Here is a 17885-nt window from a genome sequence, read left to right as displayed (position 1 = left end):
GATTACAGGAAGACATGTTACTTTGAGTATTTTGTTTCAATGGAGAACGTCTTTGCAATAGTGTTGTATTTTATTAGAAATTTTCATAACTGATTTATGAGCCATCATGCCTTTGGCAGAACAGTTACTGTAGAAGGTGTGGATCAGTCTGACTGGTAGTTCTGGCTCATGTTTGGAGGTCTGCCAACAGGAAGTCAGCGCAGCTTATCAGGAGCCCTGTCTGTTTTTACAACCCTCTTTTTGGGGAGTGGGTGAAGACCTTTATGTACTATGCTGTTTCAGTAACTAAGCTTATCAAACTGCTGTGCGATGGACGTCAGTCAAACTGCACTTGCGTGTACCTACAAGCATTTTTATGCTGGGCTATCACTGGGAACTTTGCCTTCCTTCCTCACGCCAAAGACATGTAGTTGGACCCTGGCCAAACACACGCTCTTGGTGGTTCGTTTGTTCAGATGTTCATTTTTTTTTTTACCAGACAGGTAATTTTTCATATAATGGAGATTAATCCTCTTAATATTATTTTTAATAACTAAGGTGGAGGGAACACTAAAGATGTTTAGTGTATTTGCGTAATGTAATATAATGGTGTGTGGCTTACCACATGGGCTAAGCCTTTGTGCTTGTTATCAGAAGGTCACCGGTTCGAGGCTGGCCACAGCAGAACAGTCACATGTCCATGTGCCCTGGAACTGGGCCCTTAACCCTGAGCTCTCTGTGCTGCCCCCTTACTGTGACCCCCAAGCTTGTTCTCACCTGTATGGGGAACAAAAATGTTAGGGAATGAGAGTTTCCCCACAGGAATTAATAGTTTCATTATATCCTCTCGGAGTGACTAAATGAGCTCCAAATGTTCCCTCAGCAAAGGGTATGTTTACAGGTAGGTTACTAGTCCGTCACATGGAACCACCGTGTAGTCACACACAGATGTTTCTCAGACAGTGCTCATTGTTGACACACCACAGCACACAGTGCACAACAACGAAACGTGTCCAATGCATTTAACCCATATGTGACATGGCAGGGGGCAGCTAATTCAGCACCCGGGGAGCAGTGCTTGGGGGAGGTTCCTTGCTCAGGGTACCTCAGTGGTGCCTTGCTGGTCGGGGATTTGAATCTACAATCTTTCAGTTACAAGTGCGCTTCCCTAACCAACAAGCCACCACTGCCCAAAGACACGTAGAGCAGCTAATGACAGACATGTTGTAGAGTGAAGGTGTATTTGCCATGCACCCAACCAGCTGGTCTTTGCACTGTAATAGAAAACACACACAAGTACAGAGAAGCTGGCTGAAATTGCTCGAACCTCCTTGGGGATTATGATGAAGAAACAAAATAAGATACTTGTTTGCCGAGGGAAAATAACACGGATGCACAGTCCATCTCACTTGGTGGTCATGTTTGCCTCTATAGCTGAAAGTGATTTTAGCAATTTCTGATTAATTATTCATTCTATAAACTCTGCAACAGGAAATATCTTACTTTACTCTTTTATTCAATGTGGAACCCAATGGATTTAAGTTTGAAATGGTTCTCGAGGGTGTCCTCTGTTATTCCCCTCCAGTCCATGAACAAGTAGGTGTACTTCGCCTGTGGTATGTGAGTGTTTCTGGTCTGCAATGTACTGACATCCACTCTGGGCAGCGGCCATGTTTACCACCACTCAAGCCATGCGATTGTGTGGGAGCCCCCTAGTTAGTTACTACACTATGGGGGGGATGGGCCCCAAAGTGATTTTGAATGGGGTCCCTGAAACAATAAACATTATCCAAATCATTAGAAATTTTGGGCCCCCAACCCAGACTGATGATATTATGTTACCAATTTTTTAGGGCTCCTGTCACTCATCCTATAACTGCTCCCCCCCCCACCCCACCTTTAAGGCACTCTTGCCATTGCTATTCGTTCTATGCCGCCCCCGCACGACCCGATACTACAGAAGCCGTTGAAAAATAGAAACGTGCAGCATTAAAACATTCTTGTAATATAAATATTACATGTAAAATAAAACAATCTTTTTAATTTTGAGGAAGTATTATTCATTTGGAATTTGGATGTTGTCACGGAATTGCGCAGGAGGAAGTAATATCTTCGCCCGGCTACGCTAGACTGATATTAACCAGCTTGGCGGCACCGCTTCCCTGCTAACCGAGCATTAGCGAGTACAGGCAGCGAGAATCGGGGCACCCTGCATTTTCTGCACCCTCATCTTTTTTCCGTACATAATGTCTTTGAACAGCTTATATTTAATTGATTTACAATCTTTGTAGGTATCTTGATTCGGTTATTTTTCTCCAGTGAAAGATTGTTCAGGTGTTGTTTAACTAAATAGAAGGACTGAAAGTCTTTTGTCCATAAATCGGTAAGTAAAAATTGAATTAGAATCTGACCGGTTGCCGCTTAATTATCCTAATCGATTAAACTTAGCACGCTGTCTACTTGCGGGTATGAATTCACGTCTTATTTATTTAGCTTATTAACATTTGACGTTACGTAGTGTTTTAAAACGTAAACCAGGGCATGATATCTCACATCTATGTCATTGGGAGTTGGTCACTGTTCTTCGTGTGACTTTCTCCGACTTCTGGAGAATCCAAAATATAAGGTCCGCCAACATGGTAACTGATAATTCTAAGTCGGTCTTTAAGTGTGTGTGTGTGTGTGTGTGTGTGTGTGTGTGTGTGTGTGTGTGTGTGTGAGAGAGAGAGAGAGAGAGAGAGAGAGAGATGGGGACAAGTTGTTTTGTGACATAACTAGTACATAACTTACACATAACCCGTATAATATTAGTTTCCAATCCGTAATACCTAGAAGTCAAGATATTTCAAAGAGGGTGGTGGGGGGTGCGGTGGGTCACCGGCAAAATTTACTGAGCGTATTGGAGGGCGGGGGTTGGGGGGAGACGAGAAAATTGAACACAAGAAAATTTTGTGCTCACTGAATTAACGCAGATCAGTGGCAAACCCTTTAATTGTTTGTATAATTACATTTACAGTGACCGTCACCTACGTCACCGAGGCCATTTTCGCACCAAATTCATGTTAAGTTAAGGTATACAATTTATTCTTTCTAATTTCTCCGACTTCGTGATAAAAAAAAGTTTTTATTCTAATTAGATTCGAATAAATAAATATTCATTTATAGTGTATTTGAAAGAAATTCTTTTTTTCTATTAATCATCGTCATTAACCTTAGCTAAGTCCTTGTTAAACATAGCATGTTTATATGGCGTCTACTCACAAATGACACAACCCGAAAGGTGTTCTTGCGGCTACATTTATGCTATGTTTAGTGTTTATTCTTTGGGTTTCTTTACAAAGAAACTTACACGGTAAGTATATGTAGATTATGTTATGTCATCCACCTTACATATGGTCAATGAATGATTTTGGTGGTTAATGTCTGTCCATTAGTTGTTTGATTACTCTCTCTCTCTCTCTCTCTCTCTCTCTCTCTCTCTCTCTCTCTCTCTCTCTCTCTCTCTCTCTCTCTCTCTCTCTCTCTCTCTCTCTCTCTCGCAGGCAACAACGAGAACGCTGGAAGCAGTCCCTTTACTAGATATTTGGTGTCATGTTTCAGGACATCGAAGCCAAGTCAAATTTTTGTGGGTGTTAAAACACTTCAGTGGTTAACATCTCCTTTTATACTGGAAAGTAGTAGGAGCCGGTCTTGTTCAATGGAAGACTTCCAAGACAACAGGACGGCTCGTGCTCAGGTGTACATGCACCATGCTTGTTTAAAGTAATGTCTTAGACCTCCAGGAATCAGGTGTTTGCTTCAAACAGACTTGGGAAAAGAGCGAGGCAGCCCTACCTTTTTGATTCTTGGCTGCAGGGACGACTCTGACATCATGAGCAGGCTGGTGCTTCGCCTTTGCACACTTGGCTGTGTGCTGATCTGCTCTGCCGCTGTCCTGGAAACGACTGAGTTGGACCACAGGACTCATCTTACCTGTTCACAGGTCAGTGCTGAGTTTTAAAAGCCATGTCCATCATTCCAGGGTTGATTTGCTTTGAAATGCTTCACGTTAATAAATTTCACATTTTTCTCACCTTAGGTTTAGGTGTTGACTGCAAAAATTCCATGATTGTTATGTTTCCTTTTTAATTTAATATTTTAAATTGTTTTGCAACCATCCTTCCACCCATGTCCAGTGTTTAGTTCTTATTGAGTCTTTTAGTACTATGGACCGGCACCCTGCATGTGCCTGGCTTTGGATTATTGAATATATTTGACATTTATAGATGGATGCATGGACAGATCAATGGATGGGTAGATGGATAGGAAAAGACACTTTATTCCGGTCTAAAAGAAGCTTGAACTAACAGCGATACTGTGAAGAGTGTACAGAGTGTCCTACCCACAAATAGCCTGAACAAAGCTTGATTTTGTTTCTCTCTTTCTCTGATGGTGCTTCTTTTAAACCAACTCATTTGCCTACTTGTGTGAGATATGATGTGGATTTGCATGCAGGCATGAGAGAGGAGGGGGTGAAGTGGAGGCATGTATGTGTGTTTTTGCCTGTCCCTCTTGGTGGTCAACTGGCAAGGTCCACTTCCGGACGGAAACACAATTGAATTCGCATTATACGATTTTACCTCTCTCTGGCCTGTGAATTTTATACGAGTTTCATCAACGGGGACCCCCGCGTCTGCATTTTCGGATGTAGTGGACCTTGACTGTTTTTGTTGCTAATGATGGAATTTAGCCTAGGGGGGGAAATAGTTGGGGAACCTTTCTCATTAGCAGTATGTGCATACCCATGTCTGTGGGTCCGCAGAAAAGTGCAAGGAGATGTGTAAACGTTTACAAAAGTTGTAGGCTTAGTACTTTAGTGTAATATGGAAATCCACCAGCTTTCCAGTTGTTTTGGAGATTTTTTTCCCACAGAATATCCTCGTGGAATGTGTTGTAGGAATGAACCTGAGTCGCTAACAGATAAGGTGGTGGCTAAAGCAGGGTTTTGCATAACTGACATATAAAAATGAGAAGTGAAATGTTTACTAAACAGAACAGATTCTTGTGTATTTTGTCTGTCTGTATGTGAGCCTTTTTTCCCCAAGTTCAGATTTGGATGAATGAACTCTTACTGTAACATTTATGTTTTGTGCATTTATTTTATGATTAATATCCTACAAAGGGGTTATTATGGGAGTGAAAGAAATGAAGAAGTGAAAGCATGGGGTCATTCTGTCCTCCCTTTACTCATCCTACTGTTGTGACAGCGACGTGTTTCTCATCGTGTAGTGAGCAGCTAACTCTGTTAATCGCTGCTCATTTATTTTAAAAAGCGGTGGCATATTTCAGCAAAATGACGTGATTATGCGACGTTGTTGTTACTAATGTCAATGGCTGTTAATAGGCACAGTCATCATGATGTGACGTCCGATTCATTGTCCCTGCCTTAGGACTTGATTACAAGTGTAAAGAGCGAGGAGACACACTGATGGGTTTATGTGTCGCATTGGGTCCCGTATACGGCTGTGCGCGTGTGTGTGTGTGTGTGTGTGTGTGTGTGTGTGTGCCCGAAAAATGCACTATTGTATGTTCTGTGTCTCTAAAGTGTATCCAATCTACTGCACTGATCATAACCAGCTGTAACTTGTCTCTTCACAGGACATACGCGAGTGCACACTGAAGGGTGAGTGAAACTTATGGCCTTGAGAGTGATTTGGCTGGACAGAGCTGGAGACACAGTTGGGCAGAGAGTGGTGTCATGTGACGAGAAGCTGGTCGTGTCATGCAGAACTGTTTGAAGTATCAGAAAGGGCTTTTTAAAGGCTATTGAAAGACATGGACGGGTAAACAACGGCCAGCGCATGACATAAAAGCTTTATCTGAGCAGATGGGTAAAGGGATAACGCGAAGCCTTTGATTTGCACACACGTGTTGTACGGCTGCTTCTGTGAATGAATGACCTTCAACATTTGGACAGCTATCAAACAAAACCTAGCAGATACTCATCACTGATCTCTAAAAAAGGAGCATGTTTGTTCTGCGTCGCTGAGATCACGTTAGCCGCTCTGTAGATGATGTACGTGCGATAATACAAAGAGATGTTTTCTGGAACTCTGCTTGGTGACATGTAACATATGGGCTGGTAGGTCACATGAGTTGATCTCGCCTTGGAATGTGAAATACGAGGGTTCTGAAGGAAACACTGCCCTGCTGTATGTCATATATATCTGCTCTGAGACTGTGTCTGTCCTGTGCTGTTCTGTAGACGGGGAGCAGCCTGGATATGGATCTGGCCCTGTAGCAATATTGTCGCTGGAGCTGAAAGCCTTGTTGTGCTGCCGTCACAGCCGGGACTGCAGACCCTGTGTAGAGATCTACCTTACCGTCAAAGGTACCCCCACCCAGCTACACCTCCTCTGGCCTCTTCTGCTCATACCTGTACGCACGGTACACTCATATGCCCCTCATCGACCGCCAGGGTTGCTGTGCGTCTGTCTGTCTGTCTGTCTGTCTGTCTGTCTGTCTATCCACCTTTCTGTCCAGCCTACCAAACATGCATTGTGTCTGACAGCTACAGACTGACCTTGTTATTCGATTAAACAATTCCCAAGCACTCTATGCTGTCAGAAAAAGGGTACATCCCTGGTATAGTTTAGTACCATAAGGTACAAACCAAATTAATGTACCCCCAATGGTACAAAAATGATCCTCAGAGTCCATTCCTGCAGCTAAAAAGGTATATTTACATACAGTTAAGGGTACAACTGACAGCCCCTCGATGGTACAGCCCCAGTGATAAGTAATTGTACCCTCAAAGGTACAAATTGGTACTTTTTTTCTGACAATGTGAAGCATGTTCTCTGTGCATATCAACATGAGTACAACCCCCAATATTGCTCAAACGGCTCAGTGAGTACTATTCTGTGTTTGTGCGACCGAGTTTTGTTGCCATTTGCCTGCTTATACGGCTGCTTGCTGTCACACCAAATAACCAAATAATGTCAGAGTGTGTGCAGTTATATAGTGCCATTTACTTTCACGGCCCTTCCTTTATTCTCCTTGTCCAGCTCAAGGCTGTCCTGCCTTTTTGACTGTGCTGAAGGGAGCGCATTCATTTTCTAGCTGCTGTGATGTTGCGAAGGTAGTATCAGTCACTTAAGCACTAACTCTGCATGTGGCCTCAGTCATGTCTCCTTTCTCTAGGTGTCATGTTGCTAATTTAGTGCCTTGTCCATTGTGCAGCCTAATCAAGATCTCTTTAAAAAGAAACAGTTTTTTGTGTCTTACAAGATAACAGCTTAATAGGGGTGTCAGGAATGTTCTGTTGTCATGCCAAGGTTTTTATACATTTAATGCTCTGCTTAACTTCTAATAGTCTTTGTTGTCAACTTGACTTTGTTCCAATTCGTTATCAGCTCTCGTTTTTGGTAGGGATTCAAAGCTCCACTGTACCACACTCATCCATGTACATGAGCGTGCGATGGTTGCGAAACTGCGTGTTCTCTGTCACTCATACATTGCCTCTATGAGTCTCATTTATATTGCATCACATTAATCATTTCAAACTGAAATGTACCTTATAGGGGCCTGTTTATCAGGGGAGGTATGTTACATGGCCTGTTCACAGATGTGGGAGTTCTTTTTATTGATAAATACACACCGCCCTTGTCATCTCTGTGATTGGTGGTAATGTTAGTCAGAAGGGTGCCCCCTATTGGCCCCTTTGCTTTGTAAACTTTTAGCTGATGGTGCTCAAGGCACCCATATTGTCTCATGCTTGATTGGTCCATCGTCTCCCACAGGGTCCAATGGTGAAGCAGAGGGATCAGGGGGGCCCAGCGATAAGTTCGGCGCCACCGTGAGCAACATGGGAAGTGGGAGCAATGACAGTCAACCCAGATTTCCCTCCCACCTGTCAGGTCTGAGTCAGAACCTGCCTCTGCTGAAACTGTCTCACTGTTCACCTAATCGTGTGGGTGGTAAGCGAGGGTGTGTATTAAGCACGCCCTTACTGTTTGCTGCCTGTTTGTTTTTTTTACAGTTCAGTCCTTCGTACTGTGTCACACCACTCCGAACTCTATCAGTGTATGCAAGATAATAGAGTTCACTCTGCCCCCTGCTGCCCTGGAGGACTCTGATGAGCCTGAGGTAAACACAGTCGTTACTAATCTACTCACTGCTCGTGACTCTATGAAGTGTAACCAAGTCTCTGTGTACGCTACGTGTCTCTTCAGACTACAAGAGTGATACATTTATACATAAAACATATTTCTGGTAGTGCCGAGTGTCTAATTAGCACTTTAAGTTTGAGTTCCTCTCTGCTCCAGATGTGGCTGTCCCTGATCGTATCTAATAAATTGGCCTTCGGAAGCCATCTGTTTGTGTCCGCCCAGGCTGCGAACAAGAGCATCGTGTTGCCCTCTCAGCAAGAAGGTATGATGGCGCTTCTCTTCATGATATGTGACAGGGAAACATTAGCAAAGCCCCTGACGTCATTTTGATTGGCCACCGGAAGGCTACTGACTGTTATGCCAAGAATTCTCAACACTTAATTAACTGTAGTGCCTGGCATTAGGAGAGCTGCTCTGGAGCTTATACCTGTCTATTACGTTATTGTGGAAATTGCTGGCATTCTGGGATGTGATGAAAACAGAGCGTGATGAATTTAAAACACAGAACTTCCCCTCTTTCCCTCTCAGTCTGCTCCACAGCCCAGAAGGAAATTGTGAAAGATTGTGATGGTAAGTGACCACACTCACATTTACTGTTCACCAGTTGTCAGGATCAAAGGTCAATCTGCATGCTTGTAATTTAACCTGGCGGGGTTAATTATTCCCAATAATTATTCATTGCAATAATGGCGTTTTGATGTTGTGATGAAATAATTTGATTTATAGATAATAAGTAATAAAAGCTGTGATAATGAAGTACCCTGTTAGCTCATGCCATATTTACCAAAACATGTAACATCCTACTTTTCAACCAAGAAGTTCACACTCCTTTTGAGCATTTTTTTCTGCTTCTGATTGGCTGGTTTGCTTGTCAGTTCCAACGCTGCACACTGTGATTGACTGGACGAAGGAAGAGGTCATAGTGCACCTGACCAATGAGGACAAAAACAGCTCGGCTTCACTGTCCATGTGTCTGAAATACGAAGATACAGGAGATTGCATATATCATAAATGGGTCAGTTCTGCACTTTAATCCTGAGACCTTGTTCTGTGGCAAAATGTTCTGCAGATTATCTTTACTTTGGTGTTTTCTATTTGCAGGATCAAAAGGATAATATTTCAATTCCGTTTCATTCTGTTACTCCATGTCTTTGTATTCAGGTACTGTAACCTTCTAATGATTTCTATACTGTATATGATTATGATTATGATTAGACCTTAGTAATCTGAACTTATATGGCCTTTTCTAGAGATTGATACTCCACAAGTGAGAACATACAGTATATTGTGGAAAAGACTTTTTTAATGATTTTTCACAATTATTATACTAACAACACACACTGTGTACCTTCTCCCTTCTGGAATAAGGCATGGTGGATGAAAACGGATGCCTTGCGTGTCAATAGCTGTCCCTTCAGTGACCTCAAAGGTAAGTAACATTTCAGATGCTTCAGTTACCAAATAGGTCTGGCCAGAAGTGAAGCAATGAAATCTTAACAGAAAAACTGACATGTTCATGGCATATGTTTGTCATTAAACAACCATCAGAAAGAGCACTGGACATATTAAATGTTTAATGGGTGTTACATCTTTCTCCTAGAGTTTTTCAACAACACCTGGAAAAATATCTCGCTGCTTGTGGAGCCTGTTCAAAGCAATGGGGGTGACACAGTGCTCACTTGGAATCTTAGCACCCCCTGCAGGGTGGAGGCTGAACTGTGGTTGTGTGAAAAGATGGTCGAAGGAGCTCTGCAAAGCTGTAAAGAGAAGAAGGGTTCTAGGGTGCATTTGAGGAAGGACCAGGACTCGGAATGGTCTGTCAGTTCCCGCGGGCATCTGGTATGTGTATATATTTGACTTTTAAATGCACCAGCTAGGCGGCATTGCTTTTACGAATAGTTGCTTTCAATGACCTATTCTAGCTATGTCAGCTTCAATTCATTTATGAATTTCTCTTTATTTAATTCCTCGTCTCACTAAGTTTGAGAAAAAAAAAATGAATCAAAATGATTACTAGTATCTATCTTGCATCCGGATTACCCTGCAGAAGTGAGGACATAAGTCACAGTGGACGTATCTTGATCATTATATGGGAGAGGTCAAAAATACTGTATAACAATATGACACACATTTAACCGAACCTCTATAGTGGCAGCACACTCCCTTTGTTTTGGCCCTTGTCTTATGCCGCTCACATGGTAAAATTGTCCGCTAGCGTCCACTACGGACATCTCTCAATAAATTTGATCTAGGCTGTTATGGGACCTCATACATCAGCATGAGTGAGTGGATGTTACTCAATAGGATGTAAGGCGATTGATGACAGTATTTGCTTAAATCTGAAAATGTTGGCATCTGGTGACATCTGTCGACCTTTGCAGGGAAAAGGGGAATTCAATCAAATTTTTCCCCATCCCATGCTCTGCGTAGCGGTAAGATTCTCTTTCTTGTTTGGCTAAATTCTAGCTTGTGGGTTCATTAAGCTGCGTCTAACCACTCCCTGGCTTTCTGCTTAGGCGAAAATATACCGGATGAGCGGCGAGTTGGCCATCCAGTGTCCTTTTGCAGGTGGGTTTGCAAGCGTCATCTTCTAATGCAATGTTTCAAAATCTGGTCCTCGGGAACTCGCAGACAGTCGAAATTTTGAGTTTGGGGTGTGTGTGGGGGGGCGGGGGAGGGCAAAAAGTTGACTGTCTGGCAGGGAGCTCGGAGGGAGCAAAAACATGGACTGACTGTCGGTCCCTGAGGTCCAGGTTGGGAACCACTGCATTAAAACTTAAGGCAAGTACTTAGGTACATAACTGCATTTTAAACTATGTGAAGATCACTTCATATACCAGTGTTAACATGATGTTTTCTTAAAGACGTAAGAAAACTATACTCACACTACACAGCATAGTATGTCACATAGATCAATGACTCACAGTGTGATACACTCTGCACACAAACTAACTCTCACACTATACCCTTCCAGCCCCTAGGAGGAACTGGAGTCTACTGGTCCTTGTTACCTTACTCTTAATCTGCCTGGTCGTCTTTCTAGCCAGTGTGCTGCATGGCAGCTTCAAAGGTGAGTGAGTATGGTACATTTATGTCTATTATCTGGGTGCCTACTGCACAAGCTTGTAAAGTGACCATGCATTATTATATACAAAGGAATTACCCTTGAAGCACTGTGGAAAAACCTCTACTAATTTTGTTCCTAAGGTTACTTTCCACACTATTTTTCAGAGATTGCACATTAGATAATAAAAACCTATTCGGGCTAGATTACATACATGTGCTGATGCTGGTGTTTTCTCTTTATGTTACAAGGATTTGTGTTTGCATGACTTGAGACTATGTTCACAGTTCCATCTTACTTATCACTCACCATTCTTCTTCAAGCATGGAGAGTTAACACATCAGTTGGAATGTACTTTCCATTATGAAAAATGTATGCCAGAGGACAGACAGTTCCAATCAGCCAGACAAACAGTCAACGTGAATATATGAATGGTCATTAATTTCAATGGAGAATATTTATTTCATTGGACTTTCTGACCACAAGTCATGTGAAGGTTATATTTGACTAAGTAGTTCATCTTAATTAACATTCCAAAAGTGATGATCAGTGATCATTTGGATGAATAAGGTTATTCTGTTCATCCTGGGTATAATTAACTGCATCAAATCAAAATCAAAGCATTATACGCATCCAAATCTATCCTAAGAGAGTCACAGTCACGTGATGATATTGCAGTTGTGACTTGCTGGGTCGGCTACTTTGAGCAGCTGTCTAAAGCTGATCCTCCAGCTAGAACTTTGGACATCTCTGGGACCACCTGAGGGTAGGGAAGGCCGCAGGGATCTGAGGTATCTGGGGTGAAATTCTCCAGGCTGGTGGAAAGGCTGTCCTCCTAGCATTGCAAGCAGTCTTTGCTTCCATTTGGGAAACGGGCATCATTCCAACTGACTGGAAAATGGGACTTGTCCCTATCTGGAAAGGGAAGGGGGATCTCCTGGATTTCGGCAGTTATAGGGGGATAACACTGCTCTCAATGCCAGGTAAGGTCTTTGCTCGGGTCATCCTGAACAGGATCTTTGATCACTTGTTCGCCTACCGGTGACAGGAACAGTTTGGTTTTACACCTAAGAAGTTTACATTCGACCACATCCTGGTACTGAGGGTTCTTATCAAACACAAATGTGAATATTGGCGGAGTTTCTTTGCAGCTTTTGTTGATTTTCATGAAGCATTTGCTCGCGCTGCCCTGTGGGACATCCTGAGACTTTGCGGGATTCCCTCAAAGTTGTTGAACGTCATGGCCAGCCTATATACCTGTACTGTGAGTGCTGTGCAGAGTTGAGGCAGTAGGATCCAGTAGTTGTGGGCCATCTGTTGGTGAAGAAAGATTCACTGATCTTGACTTTGCCGACAATGCTATGATCTTCACAGAGTCAATGGAGGCTCTGATTGGGGGTCTCAAGAGACTGAGCGAGGAGTCTGAGTGTCTGGGCTTGTGAGTGTCTTGGATAAAAACCAAGACCCAGGCCTGTAGTGACCTCATGGGTGCAGCCATCAACAGTGTGTCTGTCTGCAGAGGGCATGTCAACTTCCTGTGAAGTCAGTGGACACGTTGGGGGAGCAAAGGGGATCATGCAGTCACTGGAAAAGGGCGTGTGGTGATCCCAATATCTTTGTAGGAGGATGAAGGTCCAAGTCCTGGTGCTCTCTAATTGCTGTATGGCTATTCAGTGACCTGAGATGAAAACTTGACTCCTTTAGTAATGTGTTTTTTGGAGAATCCTTAGGTACTGCTGGTTTGACTTTGTGCTGAATGAGCGGTTGCTCATGAAGTCCTGAATGAGGCACATTACCTGCATTATGAGGGAGAATCAGTTTTGGTACTTCAGCCATGTGGCAGTTCCCTGAGTGATTCCTTGGGGGATCCAGCTCACAGGATCCTCATTGTTGAGGACCCAAACAGCTGGACCAGGTCAAGGGGACGCCCAGTTAACGCCTGGCTGCGACAGATGGACGGCCATTTCTGGAATGTAGGACTGGATTGCGTGTCGGCCTGGGGGGTTACCAACCTAGATCCAAGTTTTGTCATATGGTGGGTGCAGCATCACACGGTACCAGTGCATGGTCCCCAACCGGACTTGTTCATCACATGCTCATCATCTCTGTACCCATGCACAATCAACACAATTCTTACACAATCATGACACCTGTGCCATTCTGGGAATATGTTTCATGTGACATGAAGTCTATTATTCTGGGCCGTACGTGCACAGTTGTGTACTTAGCCTCACCTAAATATCACCAATGTGTCTCCTGCCTGAGAGGACAGACTTATCTAAAGGTCATCTGATTAACATCTGGCTCCTGTGGTTTTGACTGTTTCGCTGGTGTGTAGACCTGCTCACCAGGAAGTAGCATGATGGTCTCCTGTAGCTTTGGGCTAACAGTGCGTGCTAATTGGAATCAGGACTGGCACACATCTCTTTCCATGATGAGCTGCAAGGGAGCTTGATCTTATTGGTCTGCACAGGTGGCTCCATGCTGAGTGAGCTGCTATTTGCTGTGGTTTTGATGGTATGTAACAAAAGCTTCTTTTCCGTGTTAGATACCACTGTACCAACAAAACTTTGTATGTTTGTACATAGCCCAAAAAAAACAAAAGAAGAACTCAAAATGATAAAGTGGCATAGAAACAAATATCTGCTGTCTTCGACATATTAAGCTTGCTAAGGACTGAACTTTATATAATGGTATATGCTATTTTGGCAGTGTTTTCCAAAGCAAAATTCAAAAATGCAACAAATTGATGACAACATGCTTTCTCAGTTATTTTTATCTCCAAGTATTATCAGTGTTATTGATTAGTTGTTGCAGCTCTACTTTGCCGTATCAGTGCCAAATGAGAACTTCTCACCATTAACCCCTTATAAACCCTGTCTATACCTCTCAACACCACCATGCCTATCCGTCAGATATTTAGTACACACTTTGATAAAAAGACCAGATGAGATATTCCTAATGGCCAGTTGTCCCTGACACAGTATTCATGCACAGAATCTCATTAATAGTTCAAGGGGTCTGGGGATCTTGCATTCCCCATTAAACCATAAAGGGACCCCCCCACATAAGAAAGGAAATGTGATGCTGTGCTAGTTCATTATATGGTTCAAATAAGAAGCATTTCTACAGGCATGAAAATGACACAAATGCCTCTTAAAATACAGTTTGCATCTTCCCATGCTGATAACTTTGACAGACTGTATGATCGGGGCTTTGTCCGTTTCCCTTGCATATAAAGTTAAGATTTTTTGAGTATGTGCTCAGAGTTTATGACTCCTTCTTGATAAAGAACAGACACTCAGATGGAATGAGGCACCAGCTTTCATCATTGTGCTTCCTGCAAAAAGACATGGATAGAGGAACAAACCAAGCCTCAGTTCTCTAGGGGGAGGAATATGAGCATGAGTAACTGTCTTTGTTAACTGTTAATTCATTTCTAATAGACATTACTGCCCAGCTTCCTTTGAAACATCTTGAACTTTAGTTTTAATCCTTTTCTGGGCAGGCAAATTAGTCCAGATGCTTTAGTTGTAGAATTAAAATGTTTTGTGGGGGTTGGTTCATATCAAGTGAATGAGGAGTTGGACGAATCTAGTGACAATACACTGTAGTGCACGTTCCTGTGATATTGTACAATAATTTACGATGAAGTTACACACAGTGATACTGGAATCCCCCACATTGTGCCCTGTGCTTCCTGGAACAGGTTCCAAGCCCTGTCACAATGCAACCCTGTCCAGGACAAGTGGTTGGAAGCTGGATGGATGGGAAAACTCGAGGGGAAACAATCATTCACAACTATTCCTTAGAAATGACTTTCACCTGAGTATTTGATTAGCTTGATATATTTATATGATATATCTAGTGACTGCACACATTCTGGACTATGGTGAAATATGTTCTATATGGACAAAAGTATTGGGACACGCCTCTTAATCGCTGAATTCAGGTGTTTCAGTCAGACACATTTGTTACGGTGTGGCGTGTGGCAGCCAGACAAATGGTGACGATCCACTTACCTGTATGACTTCAAGACAAACACAAAGAAAAACTGAACACAAAGGGATAAACTACAAATAAAGAGACAACGAGGGAGCAAACAAGCAGGGAAAAATATAAATTTACTAAAGGAACCACAAAGAAACACAACTGGGTGAAACAGGGAGCAGGACTAGGAAACCAAGCAGAGCTTCAAATATATGGTGCCATGAGCAACAACTGAGTAGGGAAATGAACACAGGCAGGCATTTAAATGCACAGCTAATGTAAAATGCTAATCAACCAATCAACAAGGCTATGGAACAAGAAGACACAGGTGAAGCAGGAGGTGAGCATTTGCTGGCCAAAAGGGGATAAGAGACATGGGAAATGGGTTGTCCTGAGGAGCTCAGTGAATTCATGTCTGGTACTGTCGTAGGATGCCACCTGTGAAATAAGTCAGTTTATGAAATTTTGTTCCTGCTAGATATTCCAAAGTCAACTACAAGTGGGATACAAGTGGCAGCTTTTAGGAACAACAGAAACATATGCTGAGGCACATAGTGTATAAAACATTCCAACGCTCTGTTGACTCCACACTTTATCTGGCATTAACTCCAGCACAACAACTGTGTGCCAGGAGCTTCAGGAATGAGCTTCCATGGCCGAGCAGCTGCATGCAAGCCTCACATCACCAAGGGCAAGGCCAAGTATTGGTTGGACATAGGTGAAAAAGTTATATATGTGTAAAGCACACTACTGCTGGACTTTGGAGCAATGTTAACGTGTTCTATGGAGTGACAAATCACGCTTCTTTGAGGGACGAGTCTGGGATTGGCAGGTGTTAGGAGAACGGTACGTTGCTTGACTCCATTGTGCCAACTGTAACGTTTGGTGGAGGATAATGGTATGGGGTTGTTTTTCAGGGGTTGGTCTAGGCCCCCTAGTTCCAGTGAAGGGAACTCATAATGCTTCAGCATACCAAGACATTCTGGACAATTCTATGCTTCCAACTTTGTGGGAACAGTTTGAGGAAAGACCTTTTCTGTTCCAGCATGATTGTGTCCCAGTGCACAAGGCAAGGTCTATATATATATAGAAAGGAAAGTTTAAGAAAAAAAGAACAATTTGAATCTTTGCCTCATTTACCTATTCTGCTGCAGAATTCTACAAAGGATAAATGATCATTTCTGCACGTCAGGGGTAGAAAATGGTGCCTGAATATGTGGTGCTATAACAATAGTAAATATAATGAAATGTCGAGGATAATCATGTCAAGTAATGGCTGCTTTTCTCCTTCTTGGTAACCTTTATTTGCCCAATCCTCTGGCCCCTCCTGCTCTCTCTCTTATGAAGTGCCATGCAGTGTGAGCACTGACATGGACGCTGATATCCATATGAGCTGCTTGATGTGTATTCAGGCGCATGTCTGCAAGGTGAATGAACATGGTGCCAGCTCACGTTCTCTTCCCTCGTCGCAGGAGATGCGAACCGGGGCCACATGGTGCTCCTGTTTCCCCCGGACACGGAGCCGGCCTTACCGGGCCTGGTGTACCGGCTGGGTTCCATGCTGTCGGCGGCAGGCTTCAGCGTGAGTGGGGACCTGTGGAGCCGAGGAGAACTGTGCACCCTGGGAGCCGTGCCCTGGCTGCACGCGCAGCTGGAGAACGTGCAGCGGAGGGGTGGAAAGGCTGTGCTCATTGTGACACGGACGGCCTGGGAGCTCGCTGAAAGCTGGCCGCAGGACGCAGGCAGGACTCGGCCCTTCTCCTACCCGTACCCAGACGTATTTGTGGCGGCGCTGAGCTGCATTCTGGCGGACCAGCTGCAGGGTCAGGCCGGCAGGCGTTTCACCCTGGTGCAGTTCGACACACTGCCCCCTACGGCCCCAGCGAATGGTCACCCTTTCCCCGAGCTTTTCCAAGGCCTGTCCCTGTACAGCCTACCCTCGCAGCACTTGGACTTCGTGATGGAGTTGGTGGCACCCTGTGGGTGGGCTGGCTCCTGGCTGGGAAGACTGCAGGGTAGGCTGTGGGTGTGGGTGCTGGGCCTCTACAAGGCCAGGGGTCTGCATAGGCACTGGCTTTCCAGGCACTTCCAGGGTGGCACCAGGTCATTACAGGGAACGCTGTGGGAGACAGCTCCCCTGCGCCCTAGCCCCAGTGCCTAAGTGCCCACCTCTGCCCCCGCTATCAGACCTCTCTCCCTGGATTAGAGCTAACTGAGTTCCATGGACACATCCAGCCTGAAAAAGGCCTCTTTTTACCCCCTAGTCGGACGCACCTCGTCCTGAAACAAACACTCTCTTTTAAATATTTGTATGTTTGTACATAGCCAGATGCAGTCATGTTGACTTCTTTTATATCCAAAACTGTATTATGATATTGTTGTTTTTAAATGAGAATGTTAGTGTGACGATAAGCTGAAGGTTTGTTCATGAGCTATTTGTGTTGCCTTTCTGAAAGACTTTCAGTTTGTTTGCATCAGCACTCAGTCTTCTTGCAGTTTTTTCTTTCAGGGTTGGTAACTGAATTTAGCTTAGTGCCAATTATTGTCTACCAAGTGTAACAGCGTGTGTCGATATCATATACCGGGAAATCCTTATTGGCCGCAAGACATCATCGTTATTTTAATAAGTAATTAGTATTACATTTTGTAACAGATTTTGTTGATTGCTCATGTTACTGTGAATGTACAGCACTCAGATCATC

The 17885-nt window shown here is 43.6% G+C and overlaps 1 protein-coding gene across 3 annotated transcripts; it reads left to right on the top strand.

The window, feature by feature from the left end:
• The first annotated feature begins 1963 nt into the window (after positions 1–1963).
• Positions 1964–17885, top strand: wu:fl23c11 (interleukin-17 receptor C). 3 transcript variants are annotated; one of them, XM_049018184.1, is made up of 18 exons: positions 1964–2362; positions 2996–3051; positions 3522–3604; positions 3835–3961; positions 5617–5641; positions 6224–6349; positions 7761–7877; positions 8000–8106; positions 8286–8391; positions 8658–8699; positions 9005–9144; positions 9231–9290; positions 9498–9558; positions 9730–9968; positions 10511–10561; positions 10646–10697; positions 11104–11199; positions 16656–17885. In XM_049018184.1, exons 4-18 carry the CDS (start codon positions 3851–3853, stop codon positions 17342–17344), a joined length of 2022 nt encoding a protein of 673 aa, XP_048874141.1. In that variant the 5' UTR covers positions 1964–2362; positions 2996–3051; positions 3522–3604; positions 3835–3850; the 3' UTR covers positions 17345–17885. The 3 variants fall into 3 exon arrangements, with proteins under 3 accessions (XP_048874141.1, XP_048874140.1, XP_048874142.1); XM_049018183.1 differs by lacking the exon at positions 2996–3051 and having other exon boundaries at positions 1965–2362; positions 3522–3961; XM_049018185.1 differs by lacking the exons at positions 1964–2362; positions 2996–3051; positions 3522–3604; ... (1 more) ...; positions 5617–5641; positions 6224–6349 and adding an exon at positions 6358–7099.

This window comes from Brienomyrus brachyistius, chromosome 6 (assembly GCF_023856365.1).
Source record: "Brienomyrus brachyistius isolate T26 chromosome 6, BBRACH_0.4, whole genome shotgun sequence".
NCBI classification, from domain to species: Eukaryota; Metazoa; Chordata; class Actinopteri; order Osteoglossiformes; family Mormyridae; genus Brienomyrus; species Brienomyrus brachyistius.
The sequence above is the reverse complement of the archived record's forward strand: the minus strand, read 5'-3'. Positions and strand labels throughout refer to the sequence as shown.

What these genes read in the sequence shown, in the direction of transcription:
- wu:fl23c11 (XM_049018184.1), top strand. Translation starts at nt 3,851, where the DNA reads ATGAGCAGGCTGGTGCTTCGCCTTTGCACACTTGGCTGTGTGCTGATC. An exon ending in CTCATCTTACCTGTTCACAG is followed by an intron (nt 3,962 to 5,616) that starts GTCAGTGCTGAG and finishes GTCTCTTCACAG; the next exon opens with GACATACGCGAGTGCACACT. An exon ending in ATTGCATATATCATAAATGG is followed by an intron (nt 9,145 to 9,230) that starts GTCAGTTCTGCA and finishes TTCTATTTGCAG; the next exon opens with GATCAAAAGGATAATATTTC.